Source organism: Sander vitreus, chromosome 22 (assembly GCF_031162955.1).
Source record: "Sander vitreus isolate 19-12246 chromosome 22, sanVit1, whole genome shotgun sequence".
In the NCBI taxonomy this organism is placed as follows: domain Eukaryota; kingdom Metazoa; phylum Chordata; class Actinopteri; order Perciformes; family Percidae; genus Sander; species Sander vitreus.
The window spans coordinates 11,046,664-11,068,755 of NC_135876.1; the positions used below are offsets into that span (position 1 = coordinate 11,046,664).

The following is a 22,092-nucleotide window of genomic DNA, read 5'->3' on the forward strand; positions in this document are numbered from 1 at the left end:
TAGACTGTAAATAGGTTCAAACATTATTTGCACGATGCTGTTTCCCTCAAACACTCTTTTTTGGTCAATTCTTGCCACTAGTCAATTTCTATATTAGCCTTACTTGTTCCATTGTACTGTATTTGTGAATGATTTCTCTTTTATATATTGTTTTTCTTTTTTTGTTGTTGTAATTTCTCTCTCTTTTTTCATTTTACACTGCATATAATCTATCTCCAGATGTATAATGCAAATATATCATTATTTACATTTCTATGTTTTGCATAAAAATACCTTTACAATAAGCACATTTTTCATACAACTTAATTTTAATGTTACCTTTCTGCAGTACCCCTAGTGCTATTGCAAACACTTTTGTAAAATGTTTTGTAATACTGGCCAATACCTGCTATAGTGTAGATTTTACCATATGATCATACATTATCTAGATAACCACAGGCAAAATGGGCAAATGCTCTATATCCTATAATAAGGTATTATAAATTGAAATACTAGGTAGCCTTAAGGAAACATCTACATATTACTATAGAGACAGTTTAGAACCAGAGAATCTTTGACTATATCGATTTGTAAGGCCTTTATTACTTCAGTATTTAAATAGTAAATAGTAAAAAGTTTACTGAATAGTAAAGTTGTGCTGAATTAAGATTAAAAAAACAATTTATACACAATTTATAAATAGTGGGATAAATTCGTGACCCATTTTATGTTATATAAATACCGACATAAAGTCGTGCTTTTACTTTGAAAAGTGTGCAACGTGAAGTGCCAGGATCTTTACGCGTATGGAGGAGTAAAATAATTGACAATAAACATACATCGTATGTCTCCGGTAAAGTTCAGGCAATTTGTGCAGCAGTCTGAGCCAACAAATTATCAATGATACAGTTATATCCGGAAGGCGTCGTGTGAACCTTTCAGTCGCTGACAGCTGTTTCGACTCGGTAAAATGGAGCATATCCGAACGCCAAAGGTAGCTAACATTTCTAGCTAATTGCAAATGGATGGGGTACATTCAGCAGCTCGGCCTGTCTTGTGGGGATTTCTGGAATGCCCGAGTGTGGTTACGTTTACCAAATATAAATGTTTAGACTAATGTTTGTGGATCTAGCTAACAGCACGATGACTAGTAGCAGGTGTCGTCAGCTGCTTGGAGTGTCAGACGTGACGAGAATCAATGAGCTATTTATTTTTTTTCGTTCAGCAAATAACGTTAGCTGGGCTTCCTCTTTGTAATGTTACTATCTGCACGCCCTATTATTGACTGAGTTAACGTTACACATGCAGTGTGATAGAACACCACAAGGAGAGACCAAGCTACGTTCAAGCATAATGACACATCTGTGTTGTCTGATAGTGTTTGTACTGTTAGGTGTTCACACCCAGAGTGATCACTGGACAGGCAACAGGACTGGCAGTCTTTTTTTATATGTAGTCTCACCTGTTCATCATCTGCACAGTTATCCTAAACAACCAACCATGGATTAGGGTTTGCTAAACATTGGAGTGTTTTTGACTGGCCAAGTCAATTACTTGACTCCCAAATCACTCCCTGAGTTAACACCAGCCAGACGGCAAAAAGTCCTCAAACAAGCAAGAACTGATGATCACTGAAGTACAGGCCTTGCAGAGCAGCAATAGAAAAGATACAAAGTGGCTGGTGATGCATATGGGTTAGATACTTAAGAAATTGAGGGACGTTAAATGATTAGCAACCGGATATTAAATATGCTGAATTTAATTGTATGATAAATGATCAAATTATGTTTCGTCCCATCTTTATCTTTTATTTGGATCCCCAGTAGCTGGTAACAATGTAGCAGCTACTCTAAAAGTTGTATTAAAAGGGCTACAGTATACACTGTTCACCCAGTATGGGACTTATATCTTCAGATTAAAGCTAAAACAGACAGCACGTTATGCTCATAATCATTGTTTACTTCAAATCCAGATTGCTGGAGTACAAAGGCAACACAGCAAAAATACGTGTCACTGTCCAAATACTTACAGGTTGCAACAATAACAACTCAAAAGTATCCTTCATAAGCCTCTGTAGCTCAGAGTTTGGGACATGATTTAGGCCCACACCTAATCTATTCTCGTATGTGTAATTGTAAGGGTGTGTATGTTGAAAGGTGAGCTTTCTTCATCATGTTTGGAAACATTGTGACCTCATTTTCGAGGCTCAAGGATAGTCCTACATTACAGCCAAGTGCACACAATTCTTTGGGAACATAATGGAATAAGTGTATGCTGGTGGGTGGGATTGCATACAGACTGTCTGTCTTAAGTCTTATCGGTTATTTGCTTGAATAAAACTAAATATTGTAAGTACTAAGCAGAGCTTAGGTTGCATTGCATTGTTATATACACATTCATCATAAACTTTCTTACGAGATTCACTCAAACACACACCTGACTTCCAGTAGGCCTACCTATCTGCTAATAAGCCTGTCTATATGACAGAGCTGTGTCCCGCTGGTTGCTAGGAGACACAGATAGGCTTAATTATTTCTTCATATCTGAGAACCACAGGAAAACGGAAACAAAGGAGAGGATGTCTGAGTCATCCACAGAACCACTAATATGATGAATCCTGTATGTGACTGTTTGCTGCTGTCAACAGCATACTTAATGTTTTTACAATAAGGAGAACTCTTATTCTAATGGATTTCAGTGCTCGAAAGGGATTTGTTACACATTACACAAAGTCCATCAATAGCATCTTTGCTAAGTTTAGAATACATCCCCATCATGTTGTGAAATATCTTATGAAGGCCTGTGATGTGTATTTGGTAATTCTGGAAAAAGTGTAAAATGCATGCATTAATGGAAAAACATGTATTCTTGACTGGAGGTTTTCTGCCAATCCTTATTTAATGGAATAATGAATTGGCACTCTGACTACCAACGCTATTAAAACCTGTTGCTTATTATAGTTAGTGGACCATAACCTTCTTCCTGTGTGAAAATGTGTTACTGGAGTAAATGTTCTACTGAGATCATATACAGTATGGGTGTTTGGTGTTTATGTGCGTGGAAGAGTTGGGGGCACTGCAAGGCTACATACATCAGCATTATATGACAACACATTTTGAATAAAAGGGAAAAATGGAGAAATAAATAGTTGCGTTTGACTTGCGGTGCTACCAGTTGGTCAAACACATTTAACAATCAGATGATTCATGCACATTTACATTTGTTACATTGTTCAGTCAAACCGCACACAAAGACTTTCTTCCCATATCCAGAAATCATTTGTGACTCATTATAATGGAACTGGCAGCTGAACGGTAGGCCAGGTGGTCAGGATTAGGTGGTGTGCCAGCTGGAGCCAGTGCAGAGTGCCACTTAGTCATTTTGTGACAGGTTGCATTCATGTTAGCAAGATCCTATCTGTCTTCTTTTTGTATATACTATACATAACTTTGAACTGCTGATTAATGTTGTTTTTACTGGTGCGTGTGCTGTGTTGTGTGTGTTTGCAGGTGGAACAGGTGCGACTGTTGGATCGATTCAGCAACAAGTCCACAAATGGCACACTGTACCTCACAGCTACACATCTCATCTTTGTGGAGAGCAGCTCTAACAACTCAACATCTGCCGCACAGGAGATCTGGGTGAGTAGTTTAGGTGGTGACTGCATTCTGCCGATATGACAGGTGTCATTCACGGTCCCTTTTCTGACCCAGTATGTTATACATGGATGTAACCGCAATAAATCCACCATTGGTTAGGCTAACCCCGCTGAGTGTTGTATACCACAGTAGTGCAGGGTTAGGTGCAGAATGGGAGGACTTTCAACGGGTGATTGAATGCAAAACCGATTTTACCTTGTCATAGTTCAATAACGACAGTTTGGTGAGTAAATAGGACATACATAGAACCTCAAAATCCAATTGACACCTCTTTCCTCTGCAAATCTCACAATTTCATCAGATCAGGTAGTCTTCTGAATAGGTTGCGCAGATCTCAGAAATTGTATGCATTGTTCGTCTGCTATTTTATCACTAAATTCACTTCTGAGACTTTTTTATGCGAGAAAGTCAACTATGTAGAGGTCAAATATGGGCCGTTTTACGAAAATTGATGGCTAATTGCAAATTTTGTCCGACTGTGTGTCGGACTTCAGCGGCCGGTGCTGCCTGTGTTGCTGCCTCGCCGCCCGGCCTGTCCTCCTTTACAGACCCCGGCCCGCTGGCAGGTAGATGGAGCTCCGTCACGGCTGGCAGCCCACGGCACTCCATACCCGCGCAATTTTTTACTAAATTTGCAGCCAGTTTTGAAAAGAGACATCAGCGTGACCACCACAAGGAAGTCTGCAATCTGTGTGTGTGTGTGTGTGTGTGTGTGTGTGTGTGTGTGTCCGTGCGTTGGTGGTGTGTTGGGCAAAAGGAGAGAATATGCAAGCATGTGTGTGGTAAGAGGAAGTAGGTTAGAGGTTCAAAAGCCTCATTATATAGTCTCAAGGTATCCAGTTAGGCTTTTGTGCGTACATGTGAAGTGTGTGTGTGTTTTCTGCTTTCACCTGAAAGAGGATTACTGTTGTAGCACTGTGAGAACTGGGTTATCTTATGTCCTGCTGCAACAGTCGGTAGGGCATCCTGAAGTGATTTGTTGATGGTCTCCTTTTTTAATGTTACAGTGGCAACACAATGGCATGTGTTGGGGTATGCATGGAAGAAATTCTATCCTTTTTTGTATCCTGTTATGTGATGGAGTGAAAGTAGCACTCTCAGTGTTTAGATGGCCTGCATTGTGAAAAGATTAGTGTGGTTTAAAATGCTTTGTGCAGTAGATCCTGGGCCATGACCTCCTCCCCTCCCCAACATCCTTCCTGCTTTATTTGCTGAGAGAAGGGAACATTTTCTCTTGTTTTGGTTCTGGTGCACTGTGCAGCATGCAGGGATGTCTCCTACTGGGTCCTGTGTGTTTGTTGGTGCATTTAGTCGTGTGTGTGTGTGTGTGTGTGTGTGCGCGCGCATGTGCCAGTGTGCTGTATCTGCGTGCATTTGTGGAGGCATTTTAGGATCAGTCTGTTGGTCAGAGAGAAAAGAGTTTGTTAGAATACCATTGTGCCTTATAAAATATTAAACAGTTGAGTTAATGTCTGTCTCAACAGCTGGTGAGATCAGCATATACTTTGTGTGGGTGTGTGTATTTCACTGGTCATTACCAATGCTGATGAATGTGCATCTTAATGATCTCCCATGGTTGGAATCCCTGTGGAGTTCAAACTGCCCTCATTGAATATGGTGATGTGCTGCTCTTGGCCTGCTTGCCCTTTGTACTGTATGGCATTAAAACAGTTTATGATGAAGTGGTAATATGGAGCAAACGGCAAGCTTTTTGCAACTTTCCTCTGTTTAACTTACCTGTTCTTGAAATCCTCGCACATCTTTCAATATTCTGAATCTTAATTATTCTGACAAAGATCTGTGATGCAAACAACCGCAAAATAGGTTCAAATGCTACAGTAGGCATAAAGGCTTCCTCTAGTGGACTCTGTTTGCAAAGATTTTGAACATGCTGTCAGATTCTCTTCATTAGTTCTAAAGACAGATGTTGTTGTCCAGCAACTGAACCAGTGGCAGGATTTGTACGTGTGCCTTTTTTTAAAATTTCAAAATGACTTGTCTGGCTTTGCTTTATAACCTCATGATTTGCTTATAAGTCCCCTTAGAACAATTTAGAATGGTTTGAGGTTACTAGATTGAACACATTAAAGGGTGTTACATTAATTAATCTTGACACACCGCATTTCTTTGTGTATACATTAAGTTTACCAAAGGTGCAGAAAGTTATGAGAAGAATGGAAAGGAGCACCTTGCATACTATGGATCTTTAGCGGTATACTCCAGAAATATTTTTTTTTCTTTCGACATAATTAAGCCTACGTAAATAACTCTGAACATCATCAACTCTGTCTCTCTGTTGCTCCTGTGCTTCTCCCCTCCTGTGCAGATTTTGCATCACCATATAGCGTCTGTGGAGAAGCTCTCCCTGACCACCACAGGCTGTCCTCTGGTCATCCAGTGTCGCAACTTCAGGGTGGTTCATTTTGTGGTACAGAGAGAGAGAGATTGCCACGACATTTACAGCTCGCTGCTGCGTCTTCTACGGCCTGGTGGGTTTCAGTGTGTCCGTCTGAGATCTGTGTTTTTATCTGTCCATATTTGTGTGCGTTTTGTTAGGGTTTTTAGTCCCTAATTTCCTTCTCCTTTGTGCAGTATCCTATGAGGAGGTATATGCGTTCTCATACAACCCTAAACAGAACGACCAACAGAGGGAGGAAGGATGGCAAATCATCGACCTCGGGGCGGAGTTTGAGAGAATGGGTGTCCCCTGCGACCAATGGCAGCTCACGAACGTCAACAGAGACTACAAGGTAGATAGTTGGCTGTGTCTTGTAAACCGTAAGTTTTGGTCATCTGACGTGCCAAATTGTTGTAGTCATAGCTTATTTTCTGTGCTGAGAAAGAGGAACAAGCACGTCTAATTTTTACTGCATGGTTCTGCTTGACTCAACTCACTTTTGGTACTACGTAGGTCCTTTTCTCTATTTAGTTTTCCACTGCGGATATTATCCCCAGTGTAGGCGAATACCATAGAAGTATCAGGTACTATCCACAAACTCTGCTAATGGAGAACAGAAAACGAGCGAGTCAAGTTGGGTACGGCCATGCTGTACTATGCAGTGGAAATGAAGCAATAGTCTCTGCAGTTTCATGGTATGTCTTGTTACCATTCACAGCCAAGATGTAGTTAAATCTGCCGTAAGCCAGACTTTTGTGTAAACATACACCTTTTTTTAATTAGCCCAACATCCTCCTCAGTCAGGACAAAATGGATAAACACCACTGATCATGTCAACAGTTTTGGTAACTGCAAGGATATATTGTCCATGTACAGAAAGTGATGAAATAAAACTTGGAGTAAAAGAGTTTAAAAAGCTTCCAAATTGTACCCAGCAAGCACTCTGTCCAGTTAAAGCTGTTGAACTTGTTGAACCTTGGCACTGTCTCTGTGTGCAATAAACAACACATGCTACAAAGACAAAAACTCCCAAGGAGTAGGTAGTTTGTTAATCTCACATGATTACAGAGCAGTAAAGTCACACATATGGCACAGTTTTATTTTCTGACACTCTGTATTACTTTGTTTCGTGTAAACATTTTCCAGGCTTGCCTGCTCAAACATGAGGCAAAGGGATCCCTATGTTAAATATAGTTAGTTAATCAGTTAGAGGTGCACTATGAGTTCCTGCATGGTTTCAGCGCAATTTCATTTTTGTCTCAAATCGTAGGCATCTCTCCTTGATCCGCTAGCTGCCTGCTCCCTGAATACACTGTGATAAAGCCCGGTTTCAGGAGACAACACAGGGGTCGTAAATGTCAAACAAACACTAGGGACTTAGGCTGTGTAGCCTGGCTCCGCCCCTGCTACGTACTTCCACTCAATTTTCATTTTGCTTTAGTACTCCGTCTGGGTTCGCGGTACAGTCTTGGGTTTTCTCGACCAAGGTTTTTGGCGGTCCAATCAGCGAACAGAGGCAGTGGCTGAGAACAATGTTGTTGAGGACGTGCGCTAGAGCCATTCGGTCCGTTGTGGCAACGCCGCCGAATATCCAGAAGTTAAAGCCCGAGCAAGAACAATCTTTGCTGAGTTTTGTTGGTGGCCATGATGTTGTGGCCCTCCTCCCCACGGGGTTCGGGAAAAGTTTGATTTTCCAGCTTGCTCTGTTAGTGGTGAAGGAGTTGGCTAAGGCTATCGCTAGCGGTGCTAATGCTAATAGCCTTGACGTCTCCCCTCTTGTTGCACATGCGCATGACATACGTCACGACCAAACGTAAGCGATTGGTTATGGCAGATCCAGAGTGGCTCTGGGAAGATCCAATAGTTTTAAACTTCAACAGAGTACCCGCCTTTATCAGTCCCTCCAGAAAAACGCGATTATGCGATCGCATAATTCAATGCATAATCAGCCAAAGTCTGCATATTTATGCTGGCGCCGCATTTTTTCAAATACGCCGCACTTTCGCCGCATAAATTGCCGATTTCCGCACAAAATATGCGGGACTTGCATGATTTCATAATCCCCGCATTTTCGTTGCAAAAAAGTCACATATATCTTAGCCGAAAGTTGAAAAATGTTGCCTTTACTTCACGCAAGAGCAGCCATTTTCCCCTGTTGCCATGGGAACATTATGAAGTGATGTAATTACGCGACGTGAACATCATCGAAAAGCTGCAAACCCCGCGATGAAGCCATGATGAAACCGCAGTTTTTGCAAGTTCCCGCAATTTTTTGCAATTTCATCGCATAAAATTGCATAAATATCCCGCATATTCCATTGCATTTTTTAAGAAAACGTGCCGCATAATCAAGGATTTTTGCCCGCAACAATCACAAAAAAAACTTTTTTTCTGGAAGGACTGCTTTAAGGAAGTTAACACTTGTCAATGGAGAGTGGCCAGACTCTCTGTACAAATGAAATGTACCCCAAAATACAACAAACCACATTCCAGCCAGTCACCGACAAGATGGTTGGGGGTCAGTGACAGTACTATAATACAGTAAGTCACTTAGTCATGACAGATACGGAACCATGGGGGGAGGGACGAGCTTGCTCTGTTTTGTTTGATATTTACTTGGAACGTCAACAGAAGTGACGTCGTGCAGGAACTCCTATTGCACCTATATACTAGTATATTGGAGAAACCACACATGATGAAAACATGATGCACATATGTCCATAAGAGGGCGCTGGAGCTTCACTGGTCACCTCCAACTCTAAAATGACAGACAAGCACAGCTCCAATCCAAAAGTTAAACTTTAAAAAAGCGATTACTCGCAGGAAAGTGCAGAACCCAAACTATAGTTACACAGAGTAGTTTTTAGGGTAGACTCATCTGTTGTTTTGAACTAATCGATTAATGGATTTAGTTAACAGCACCATGTTTCACTGTTCAGAGAAATACCAATGCTCCAAAACCAGGAGACATCTGCCAATATTATATTATGTATTATATTTTGTGTATGTTTTGTGTTTGGTTTTCCAGGTGTGTGAGACATATCCACGGGACCTGTATGTTCCCATAACTGCCAGTAAGCCTATCATTGTGGGGAGTTCCAAGTTCAGAAGCAAAGGACGCTTTCCTGTACTCACATACTTCTACCAAGAAAAGAAGGTACTGTAACAACCTGTTCACAGTATGAGTATGAACCATTTTTCCGTGCTTTGGAAATTTCTTTTTTATTAAGTTTGGTTTAGTAATTGTGTATGTTGTTGTAGTAGTGTGTAGAGAGGGTGTGAAAGGAAAAAAGAAATCACCATGGAAAGTAACAAAAGATTGCTATTAAAGGTGTAGTATTGGTTTTCAAAAGACAGTATTCTTCCATCAGTTGATTTATTTTAAATTGTTTTAGCAAATTTTTCATTAAAAACACAAAGCCCAAGAGAGCAGAAGTCCTGCCAGCCTGCTGTGCCACATTATGCGGAAAACTGACTCTCAGCACGGATTCGTCAAAATGAACTATCTGCACTCGGCATTCAGTGAATGCATTTTTGGCATAGTGACTTCATCTGGGGTTTTCACAGAATGAGTACAACCATAGCCTATATACAGTTCCACAGAATGGCTTAGTCATGATCAACTAACCATTAAACTGTTGATGAAAAAATATGTGTCTCTACAGATTCGGGGAATCTAGGCAGCTGCATGATAAGGGAATGTTTTGTTCGAGGACTGTCTCTTTTTGTAGGTCGGTGAAAACTAGGCTTTAGCTAAGCCATCTGTGTTTACGGCGCCTGCAATATCTTTGTTTATATTGAAGGTTCAGCTAAATGTAACGCTTCCAGCATGAGTTGAAGTACACCTTCAGGAAGACAGCAACTTCGGAGAGTTGGGACGGCACGACACAATAACGCATTGTGGTCAAACTGTACTGCCTGCCTAAATTCTCTCCTCAATTGAGAGTTCATTATAAAATGCTTCTGTGGAATTCATCAAGGTCTCCCGAATCTTCGGGTTGTGCTGCTCCTGAGTCTTTCCTTAACACTTAAAACTTTTTTTTGTGCACGTCCTTGTTGTGATCAGCGTTCTCTGTTCACCCCGACAGGCGGCAGTGTGTCGATGCAGTCAGCCTCTCTCTGGGTTCAGTGCGCGATGCTTGGAGGATGAGAGCATGCTGCAGGCCATCAGCAAAGCCAATCACAACAGCCGATTCGTCTACGTCATGGACACTAGGCCAAAGGTAACAGCTGAACAAAAAACTTCTTCTGAAATGCTTCAAATGTGCTGTTTGTACGTACAACTGGACTCAACACTACATAAAACAGTTTTGAAACCAGACTTTGTGTTTATGTGTTTTCTTTCTGTCTTGCAGTTGAATGCGCTAGCTAACCGAGCAGCAGGTAAAGGCTATGAGAACGAGGACAACTACTCCAACATCCGCTTCCAGTTTGTTGGCATTGAAAACATCCACGTAATGAGGACCAGCCTACATAAATTGCTAGAAGGTTAAACACGTGTTGACACACACCAGCCCAAAAATGCCGTTTCAGTTTTTGCAGATTATGAAGGCCACTTTTTTGATAATTCAAATGTCAAAAGTAATCAGTAAACGGTTAGTCTGAAATGACTTTGTGTCTGTGTGTCTCTCAGTGATTGGGACTCGGTCTCTTTCCATGAGTGACTTCCTGGTTGGCCTGGAGAGTAGTGGCTGGCTGCGGCACATCAAGGCTGTTGTAGACGCAGCTATCTTTCTCGTCAAGGTAAAAAAAAAATCCCTTTCCTGCTTGAGTTTCTGTGAAAATGCATTTAGTGTTTATATTATTCCATAAATAAAGTGTAAAGCATTCAATAATAACAATGATGATATCATCATCTCCTCGCTCATCATGGGCTCATCTCCACTAGTCCGTCATAGACTGACTGTCAAGGACTGCTTCATTTCTTTTCCCTTTTTTAATGCCACAACAATCCTCTGCCGTCTGTCTTCACTTTTACCCCAGGCGGTGACAGTGGAAGGGGCCAGTGTGTTGGTTCACTGTTCAGACGGATGGGACAGAACAGCCCAGGTCTGCTCACTGGGGGCGCTGCTTATGGACCCTTACTACCGCACCATCAAGGGCTTCATGGTACCACACACACACACACACACACACACACACACACACACACACACACACACACACACACAGTTAGGCACTAGTGAAAAGTCTTACTTCAAACTTTCTTTTTCTGCACATTTCTGTCTTCTAGGTACTGATAGAGAAAGACTGGATCTCCTTTGGTCACAAGTTTGCAGACAGGTGAGGTTTGAATTGGATTAAATAAGCCTCAAGATTTAGTCTGCTCTTTATTTCATAGTCATTTATATTTTTAATATACAATATAATAACCGGGTTGTTACACAGGACCAGACCGGTATATAACGAAATTTTACCGCTAGGTGTCACACAAGCGGCTCCCAAGTGAGACTGACGAGAGAGTGACTCCAGTCCACTTGGTGCTGGTAACGCACCTCTAAGGCCGGCGACAGACTGGATGCGTGGCGTGAGCGTGGCGTTTCTGTTGCGTGTCAGCTGCGTGGCGGCTGCGTGGATGTTTCTATGTCTTTACACACCAGAAACGTGTCTGACGCGGCGCTGCTGCTGCTAGCCTTGTCTGTACACATGTATGTTTCCCATTGATAAAATGAAATACCATGTTAAACATAAATATACTGATTTGATTACAGCAAAGACAACGTCGGCAGTATTGACCGCAAAATAGGCTACAGATTATTTCGTTCTGTATTGACAGGTGCAATATTAGAAAATCGATTATTTTTTTTATTACATTTATATCTTCATTTATATTAAAACCTAGAGACTTTCAAACATCAACATGTCATTTATTAATATGTATTTGTGTCCAAATGACATGTAAACATATTTTCCTATTCTACTTTGCCTGGAAACTCTTCCAACACGCTTGCGTGTCGCGTGAAAAATAGGCGTCGGTTCTATTTCTAGCATGCACGTGCATTCGCGTGAGACGTGCGTGTCACGCAGGCAGTTTGCAAGCTCTAACCTGTTAACATGGGAGCCGGAAAAAAACCGGACACGCCACGCAGCTGACACGCTCACGCCACGCATCCAGTCTGTCGCCGGCCTAAGACAACACAACTTTCTAGTAAACGAACACAACGTGCACCCTTCCCCCTCCCAACGCTACTGCTAATGTGATCTCCTTCATGGCTGCTCGACTCTGCAGTAAATTGTTATAGGATTAGCCTGTCAGACGGGTGAAACCGGATATCGACCTAACTCTATTATTATTTATATACATACCATTTATACTACTTAGTTAATTCTTTAATAGTAATTATGTGGCTGTTTTTGTGTATGTGAATTGTGTACCCTTAGGTGTGACCAGTTGGATGGGGATCCAAAGGAGGTGTCTCCTATCTTCACTCAGTTCCTGGAGTGTGTCTGGCAGCTGACAGAGCAGTTCCCACAGGTGTGTGGGAGTGTGCGAGCTACACGACTTGTGTATCATATTTACACAGGCTTGTGTCTTACATGCAATATATATATTTTTTTTGCATTCATGTAATGACAACCATCTCCGTAGGCATTTGAGTTCAGCGACTGGTTCCTGCTGCAGATTCATGAACACGTCCACTCCTGTCAATATGGGAACTTCCTTGGCAACAACCAGAGACAAAGAGAGGATTTGCGGTGATTCCAACACACACACACGCGCACACACACACACACACACGCACACACACGTACACACACACACACACACACACACACATGCAGGAGCGAGAAGAGAGGCGAAGACAGGCAATGTTTTTAAAATGGAAGAAGGCAGTTTCTGTACTGTGTTTAACGTGGCGTTTCGATGGAGAGTATTTGATCAAAGATGACACCAAGATGACGGGTGTGTGTGGAAGCAGGAACAGCAGAGCCATCGATGCAGAGGGAGAAATTATGGCAGGATTTGTTGAGGGATTTGGGGCCAATGATGAGGATTTCATATATGTCGCTGTTGAGTTTGAGGACGTTAGCATCCAGGTGTTTATATCTGCGGCATTTTGTGAGGGTGGCGTGAGTGGCCGCAGTGATGGATTTGGTGGAGATCGGCTGTGAGCTTTTTGTGTGTGAAAGCGAGATCAATCTTGGTTTTTGAAAAACCTAAACAATTGGACATTGGACTGTGTTTAAATGTATGTGCTTTGTGTCCTTCTAACTGATGTTTTGTATTCCAGGCTGAGAGAGCGGACACACTCACTGTGGGCATTTCTAATGAGCGAAAAACAGAACTACTTGAATCCGTTCTACAGCCCTGCCTACTCTGAAGCGCACCCTGTGCTAGAGCCTTCCACTCTGCCCTACAATTTCAAGTCAGTACAGCCTTCCTCGCCTCCCCGCTGTCGTTACATATTTTATCTACCGTATTTCGATTGTCTCCGTCATGTCTTATCTGTTTCTTTGTTTAAAGGTTCTGGAGGAACATGTACCACCAGTTCGACCGGTCTATGCACCCTCGTCAGTCTATCCTCAAAACCGTTCTGACTATGAGAGAGAACAACCGCAAGTCAGAGAGCACTTTGCAAGCTCTGGAGAAGGTGAGTTGAGACACTTCTCTGTAGAGCCTATTTGTTGTAGTTAAGGCATGTGAAGATACACTCAGTTGTCAGTGTTTTTGTTTTGTTTTATACATTCAGTGTGGATATATGCTGTTTTATTTTTTTAATTTATTTTTTTAAATTAAATCCCGTTCCTTCAGAAGCCATGGTTGCAATTATGTTTTTTTAGTTTTTTATTTCATCATCCCGAGATCATGAGCTAATTATCTCGTATAAATAACGTTGTTTTTTTCGTGACATTGGGGAAACAAATGGTGGAGAAAAAGACATTTATTTTGAGATAACAAGGTCATTATCTTGTTACGATGCATATTGTTGTCTTGAGATGAAATAATTGCAACCTCTTAATTATTTTCCAAAAACATTTTTAGTGGATGCATGTAAAATCATCTTAGAATATATATATTAATCTTGAAATGTGATGATGTTTAAAATTTAGACATAATATATATTATTAACTATATATTAACCTAAATATGCCATCATATTTAGAGCATGTCAAAAGGTGAAAAGTAAGTGGCTGCAGTTCTGAATTCCTGAGTGAAAACCTGCTCCTCTGTGTTGTCTTGTCCCTTCCTCTCTGTCCAGCAGCTCCACCAGCTCGGTGTGATTCCCATTGTGACCTCCGACCCCCCTGCACCTCCTCCCACCAGAGATCAGCGCTCCAACTCCAACACCCTCCCGCCACGTCCCAATTCCCTCATCCTGGGGGCGCCGATCAACCACAAAGAAGTGCAGCGGCAGGAGGAGGACGACGACGAGCAGGAGGAGGTGGGTGAGGAGGCCACGGAGAGCACGGACACGGAGCGGATGGTGGAGGGCAGCAGCGGCACCGAGAGCAGGAAGCAGAGCTACGGAGAGCTGGAAGGGACATACAACAGCGAGTCGGCCAAAGAGGAGCCAGCTGTTGTCAGCCTGGAGTTTGGAGTGGCACGCATGACCTGCTGAGACCAAACACGGGGATTGTGGGATAGCGAGGGACAGGCGCGAGTGAGTGAGGGCTTACTGAAAGCGTGTGCGTGTCGAGGGGAAGCTGTGGTTCTGTATGTGATAAGGTTGCTGATTACGCAATGGTCCTGAATGGGCCGAGTGAATGAAGTTGTATGTGTGTATGGTCTAAATCTCAATGGAAAGCGTCATTAATATGTCATATACTGCACCTATACAAAAAAGCTTGTTTTTTTATGAATGTTGAAAAGCTCTATAGAAAATTAATGAATAGAATAAGAGAATAAATTCATCCAAAATTAGTGAGTCTTCTAGTTTGTTCAGCTTTTTATATAATCCTAAACATATGGCCTTGATATTCTTAACAAATAATCATATTTCCCTACATGAAAACCCACAGAAAATCACTTTTTTTGGCACCAGAAATATTTCATCTCATCTAAAGGCTTGAATCCAGCCTAATCTGAATGTTGATTTTGCTCCAATGTAAGCGACTTAAAAAAAAATAAAACCTCAAATTCTAAATTAGTAAAGATAATCTAGCACTGGAAGCTACGCTGAACCAGAATTTTGCTGCACTACTAACTTCATCGGACTAAACACGGTTTTGATTTAAGAAGTCACTGGTCATTTCCCTTATTTAACTATTACTGTGACGTGCAGACCCTGAAAAGGTTCAGCTGTTAACTGCCACCCTCATTGATCATTTAATCCTATTTCACATCTCACATTGATTAGATAATCTCACTTACTAACGTGAATTGATCCCCAAATCCTATTGGTCGTCTGTGTCTGTCATGTCAATGACTGATTATTTATGACAGCTGACCCTGATCCCAGGTCACTGTCACAGATACTCTTGGGACAAGGTGGAAGGTCAATGAGTCTGCGTGTCTAAGCACCAGTGGTGGAAGAAGTACTCAGATCCTTAAGTCAAAGTAGAAATACTCAATTATAAGTAAAAGTTCTGAATTCGAAATGTTACTTAAAGTGGCAATATGTAACTTTCAGTTTGTGATGATTCTAGCGGCTGCTTTGGACAAAATCAGCAGTGTTTTTACCACACCTGCCATGGTAACGGTCTTTTCTTTACAGTGCTTTATTGCCTATGTTACGAAGTTAGCGTTACCTGGAGGTCATATCGTTGCGATGAATGTTTTGCTCAGAAAGTAAATCATTCATTTACATTAAGAGAATACGTTACAAATGCATCGTTGGATTTCAAGTGTTGCATACAGTAACTTAGCCTATTTTGGATGTATCGTGAGCTAAACCGGCTATCCCTGTCACTGTGTCACGAGCCAAAACTTTAAAAGATTGTTTAAGCATAGTAACTAAGTAAAACAACACAAGTATTATCAGCAAAATGTAATTGAGGAAGGAGGAACCTAAACCAAGCTTTCAGAGGAGCTGCAGAAAGTGGGTAAGAGTTTGCCGACGATCTTCATAGATTATTGTGCGGTGAGTCATGTCAGGCTGCTCTATAGGAGTCCAGAATCAAAAACTAAGACCAGAAAAGTAGTATAATAGCTGCTCCTCAAAGTATCAAAAGTTAAAGTACTCATTATTTAGAATGGCTCCTTTTCAAAGTGTTATGTTGTTATAGAATATTATATTTAGGTTTTATTGCCAACAAATGCATTTTAATGCAATTAATCAAAGTGGAGCAAATTTTAGATACTTATTAGTAATATAGTGCTGCATCATATGTTCTATGTAAAAAGTTACTAGTAACTATAAATGTCAAATAAATGTAGTGGAGTAAACGGTACAAGAGTTCCCTCTGATATGTAGTGGAGTGGGCAAAGTGGAGTAGAAGTATAAAGTAGCATAATATGGAAATACTAAAGTAAAGAACAAGTATCTCAAAGTTGTACTTGAGTAAATGTACTCAGTACATTCCACTGCTGCTAAACACTGACAAATGCTGGACTCTTTAAAAAGGGAAATTTAGAAAAAGAAATGTGTGGCTTGGCATTACTGGATAGAAGTTATAGTGTGTGCTAATACTTGTGTCGAAATACTCTTCATAATATATATATCTACATAAAATGTTATTGTAGGTAACAATAAATCAGGATTTATAAGATTAACTTAATAATAATATACTTAATTTTAGGGTGCCTTACCATACCCAAACCTAACATTGCCTTACAGTGCATTTAAAACAGTGTAATATGAAAAGACACCAGCACAGACAATCCCAAAGGTTCCTTTAGTTGCACTCACATCTTGGAGCAGGCCACTTTTCTACACCTAACTGGGTTACGTTTACTGCCCTTCGGGAATTGGCATTTAGGCCTTAACCCTTGTGTTGACTTTGGGTCACATTGACCCATTTTAAATTTTTGTTTTATATCAGAAAATATGGGACGTAGAAATAAGCGAAGTTAAAGAAAAATTAAAAAATTTAAAACGTTGGAAAAAGCAAAAACAAACTGTGAAAAAAGGCGTCAAAAACGTAAAAAAAAAAAGTGTTTTTTTTCAAGGTTGAAAGGAAGACAACACAAGGGTTTTATTATGGTTTTTAAATATAGCCAAAATACACAGTCTGGCTCAAAAATAAATGTGAACTTAAAGGACAAATCCGGCCCAAAACGAATCTAGGGGTTAATAACAGATGTGTACCCACTTGATTGCTCTCTCGGACATGTTTTCATGCTAATCAAATGTTTGTAGCTTGAAACAAAGAAACACAGCAGCTCCCAAGATGGCGGCCGCCTGTATACGAGAACGCGACTGTCTTTATAATCTATCTTTTTAATAAACTGTCTGTACACTTACAAAGTTCTCAATGTTTCGGTTAACATTTAGGGACCCTCATTATGCTACCGTTGAAGTTTGGTGATATTTTGAGCCTTTTTAGTGGTATAAATAGCGATTTGTTTTTACGTTCCCTGTGCCCCGAATACTAGCGTTGTAAGCTAATCAGCGGTCCGCGCTAGCTTGTTTCGAGCTACAAACGCATTCGATTAGCATGAAAACATGTCCCAGAGAGCGACAGAGTGGGTACACATCTGTTATTAACCCCTAGGTTCGTTTTGCGCTGGAATTGTCCTTTAAGTTCACATTTATTTTCGAGCCAGACTGTGTATTTTGGCTATATTTAAAAACCATAATAATTCAGTGTTAATTCCAGACCGAAGTTGTAACTTTGCTTCATATCGGAGCTCAGAAAGGATTTGATCTTCATTGGATTGGATTTACTGTACAAGCAAACATCTCCCTCAATCCGATTGCTGCAGAAAGACGAGAGTTAAAACCTGGAGGATGTCAGCATACAGAGTGAATGTGCGATGTGTGTGTCTCTGCAAATCCATTATTACCTACGTATATTTTATTTGTGCAGTGCTTTGCGCCGCACTCAAGGAAACAAAACATGCCTTCACAACACCAGAGACTCAGCCTGTGTGCTTCTAAATACTTTATGGAATTTGTGCTTGCAGCACTGGCAGTGAACTAGTTATTTCTGAAACACCACTCTCTTCACTGTCCTCACATACTGCAGGAATAAATGGGAGTTTTGTGCTTACATACGCATTCACACAGCAATCAGACAAAGTGACCATTGGCCTTAGACAAATCAATGTCTAATGAGCAGCTACAACAACTTGCACACTTGCACAACTTGGACTGGCAGTGCAGTGTGATGTGTGCACTCCCTGTGTCAGCTTTCTCCAAAGCTCCATACTCTCTACATTCAGAGGGAAAAGGGCAAAAAAATTGGCCCCCAGAGTACACAAACATGTAGAAGAATGAAGAATATGGTTTTTAGCAACCTTAGTTTCACTTTACATACAGTTGTGTTCAGAATAATAGCAGTGTGTTTAAAAAAAGTGAATAATGCTCAAAATCCTCAGAATAGCTTTTAATTCCATAATATCAATGCATTGGGAACACTGCACATTCAATTCCAAATCAAAACATGATTAACATGATGATGACCAAAATTGATCAAGTTTGTGTTAAAAAGGAATATTAGGCTGTTCTGAGAACTGCTTCACATCTGTGTTGCATGGAGTCGACCAACTTCTGGCACCTGTGAACATGTATTCCAGCCCAGGACGATTGAACTTCATTCCACAATTCCTATGCATTACTGGGTTTTGCATCAGAAACAGCATTTTTGATGTCACCCCACAAGTTTTCTATGGGATTGAGGTCTGGGGATTGGGCTGGCCACTCCATAACATCAATCTTGTTCATCTGGAACCAAGACTTTGCTCGCATACTGGTGTGTTTTGGGTCATTGTCTTGTTGAAAGACCCATTTCAAAGGAATTTCCTCTTCAGCACAAGGCAACATGACCTCTTCAAGTATTTTGATGTATTGAAACTGATCCATGATCCCTGGTATGCGATAAATAGGCCCAACACCACAGTATGAGAAACATCCCCATAACATGATTTTTGCACCACCATGCTTTACTGTCTTCACAGTGTGCTGTGGCTTGAATTCAGTCATCGGACAAACTGTCTGTGGCCCCTAGACCCAAAAAGAACAATTTTGCTCTCATCAGTCCACAGAATGTTGCACCATTTCTCCTTTGGCCAGTCAACGTGTCCTTTGTCAAATTTCAACCCATTCAGTACATGTCTTTTTTTCAGCAATGGGACTTTGCGGGGGCTTCTAGCTGATAGCTTTGCTTCACATAGCCTTCTTCTGATCGTAACAGTACTCACAGGTGACTTTAAGTCTTCTTTGATTTTTGCTGGAGCTGATCATTGGTTGAGCCTTTGCCATTTTGGCTATTCTTCGATCCATTCGAATGGTAGTTGACCGTTTTTTTCCCACGTCATTCAGGCTTTGGATGCCATTTCAAGGCATTTGAAATCATTTTGGCTGAGCAACCTATAATTTTCTGCACTTCTTTATATGTTTTCCCCTCTCCAATCAACTTTTTAATCAAAGTCCGCTGTTCCTCAGAGCAATGTCTGGAACAACCCATTTTGCTGAGTATTTCAGTGTAAAATGCACTATAACCAGCATGCACAACATTTGCTTCCTTCCTTCCTTAAATATGGGCCATACTTGACACCTGTTTCTTCACAGAATCAATCACCTCAATAATTGAACACAACACTGCTATTTTGAACATGCCCCTTTCAATTACAGATTCAATTACACAGAATGAGCAGCATGCATGTCATGACTGTTGGGTCTGTTGGTGTTCTATGACTCATAACACTTACTAGTAAATTATTTGCCATGTAGAAATATCACTTCTACCAAAAAAATTGATTTATGAAGTTAGTGATGTTGGACTGCGATTATTTTGAACACAACTGTACATATTGTACCTCTATCTGGTTCTCTCTTAAGGTTTCTCCAACCTTTTTATTCAATAAAATTTTTAAATTTGATGAATTCCGTGTGCAAAAGAGGCTTTATAATGCCTTACTTCAATCAGAAACAAGTTGTAGCTCACAGTGTTCAGTTTAGTTAAGTTAGTTAGAGTTGCTTTAATAGGATTAATTTAAAGCTGTTGTGCGTAGTTTCTGTCTTCCCATGATGAATTCTAAGTAATGACAACAACACTGGCGCGTCCACATGATACAAGCCTTCTGTAATTCACGCTTAGATCGCTCACGCGCTCCCACCCCTCCCCCACGCAGTTGCTAGTAGCCACGGAGGATTAAAAAACATGATGGAATCTTCAGAAGAGGTAATTATCTTCACTCGAGCTTCTGCGAGCGAAAGTCACCTGACGACACTATCTTCTAACCAAAGCCTTATTGAGAAATACAGAGAGAGTTGTGTGGAACTGATAGCCTTAATTAGCTCTGTAGCAACTCATTTGGCAATGGCTTGAATGTTACGGACGTTCATTGATATCAAAAAGTTACGCACTAAAGCTTTAAGTTGCAACATCAAAGTACTGATAAGAACAGGGGGGCCCTGGTAGCTTACCTGGTTAAGCGTGTGCCCCATATTCTAAGGCCCAGTTCTTACGGCAGCGTCCCATTTTTGCGTTTGACCCAAATCATAAAAAAAGAGCAGTAATTATTTGCTTTAAGGCATCGTAGCTTAGCTAACACATGCTTTCTATTTGGATAGTTGACAAAGTCAGGTTAATGCAACACTCCTATATGCCACTACTCTCGCTGTTCGAGAGTTCTTCCTAGCCTCCTTGTGCATGTTGTTTCACATTAAACATTAAGGAGTCTCTGGGAGGGCTCTTCTAGCGCTCTAAATCATTCAGATGAGTACTGCACGACATGCTGGGAGAACACTCCCGAGGACAAGGAGCTAATACTGTACTTCCACTCAACATAAATGCTAGTAATACTCATGTAAAATGTCCGTGTACCGTACACACAGACAGCCCACATGCATACTGTATACATGCACACACTGTATGTTAATGGTGCATATGCAGGTTGTGTCTGTAGTGTAAAATGGTTTTGGGTGTCTCCCTTTTCTACAGACAGAACTCAACAGCATGTTGAATTATTAGTCACTGGCAACTGCACTTCTCTATATACATATATATATACTATATACTCGTATAATTCCTTACTACCTTTCTGTATCACATGACTCATATCCTGTTGTGAAATACTGTATAGCCATTGCATATTTCTTTATAATTAGTGTGTGGCATGCACATAGAGAAATTAAGACCTTTTTCATGGCATGAATTTGGACTTGTTACGGTCGGAAAAATGCAGGTGTAACTAATAACATTAATAATGGCTCTGTTCCATTTAGTGAGCCAATGCCGAACAGCCAGCATGCATAAAACCTGGACTTTGGAACTGGTATACCTAAATGGAACACTGCCATCAGTAATATTATCAATTAATATTACTGTGCTTTTTATGCTATGATGAGCCAAATTGTCTGCTGCAACAAAGATTTACCACTGAAAATATTTCATTGAATCAATAAATAATGCAGGACTAGACAATTATTCAGATTATTATCATTATTATTTATTTTACTTTATTTTATATATCCAATACAGGCCTATAGGAAAAAGGTTAAACATGCTCATAGAGACATTGTTACAGCCTTTGGAATGTAAAAGTGTTTGGGGAGTCTGTGCTTAGAAGGCTTAACGACAGTTAGTACCACTCCCTGTTGATTAATAAATTAACAAGAGAGCACAGGGAGGTAATCCTGAGGGGTTTAATAGGCTCACGTACACAAACATGGACACACACACACACACACACACACACACACACACACACACACACACACACACACACACACACACACACGTTATATCTTAGTTTAATCTGGAGCTAGAGGACCTTCTGTCGAAAGCATCCTTACAAGCCGGACCCTAGTGATATAGATGATGATGAAAAATGTGTGTGTGATATGAAAAGGTTGGGTGTGTGTGTTTGCACAGTATAAGTGACTAATAATGGACAAGCAGCTACACCTGTGCCTTGTTTGCATTTCTAATCTTTTGCAGACATACTGTGCGTGTATTGTATTGTACCGATGCTTCAATACACATCAAATCACTGGCAGAGACTACACT

At 40.8% G+C, this 22,092-nt stretch overlaps 1 protein-coding gene across 3 annotated transcripts; it reads left to right on the forward strand.

The window, feature by feature from the left end:
* The first annotated feature begins 758 nt into the window (after positions 1 to 758).
* mtmr6 (myotubularin related protein 6) lies at positions 759 to 14,899 on the forward strand. 3 transcript variants are annotated; one of them, XM_078280517.1, is made up of 15 exons: positions 759 to 973; positions 3,489 to 3,620; positions 5,965 to 6,127; positions 6,231 to 6,388; positions 9,065 to 9,193; positions 10,125 to 10,259; positions 10,392 to 10,524; positions 10,670 to 10,779; positions 11,020 to 11,145; positions 11,270 to 11,319; positions 12,418 to 12,511; positions 12,626 to 12,732; positions 13,269 to 13,403; positions 13,502 to 13,628; positions 14,238 to 14,899. In XM_078280517.1, exons 1-15 carry the CDS (start codon positions 950 to 952, stop codon positions 14,595 to 14,597), a joined length of 1,983 nt encoding a protein of 660 aa, XP_078136643.1. In that variant the 5' UTR covers positions 759 to 949; the 3' UTR covers positions 14,598 to 14,899. The 3 variants fall into 3 exon arrangements, with proteins under 3 accessions (XP_078136643.1, XP_078136641.1, XP_078136642.1); XM_078280515.1 differs by having other exon boundaries at positions 10,125 to 10,524; XM_078280516.1 differs by having other exon boundaries at positions 10,125 to 10,524; positions 14,241 to 14,899.
* The last annotated feature ends 7,193 nt before the right edge of the window (positions 14,900 to 22,092 follow it).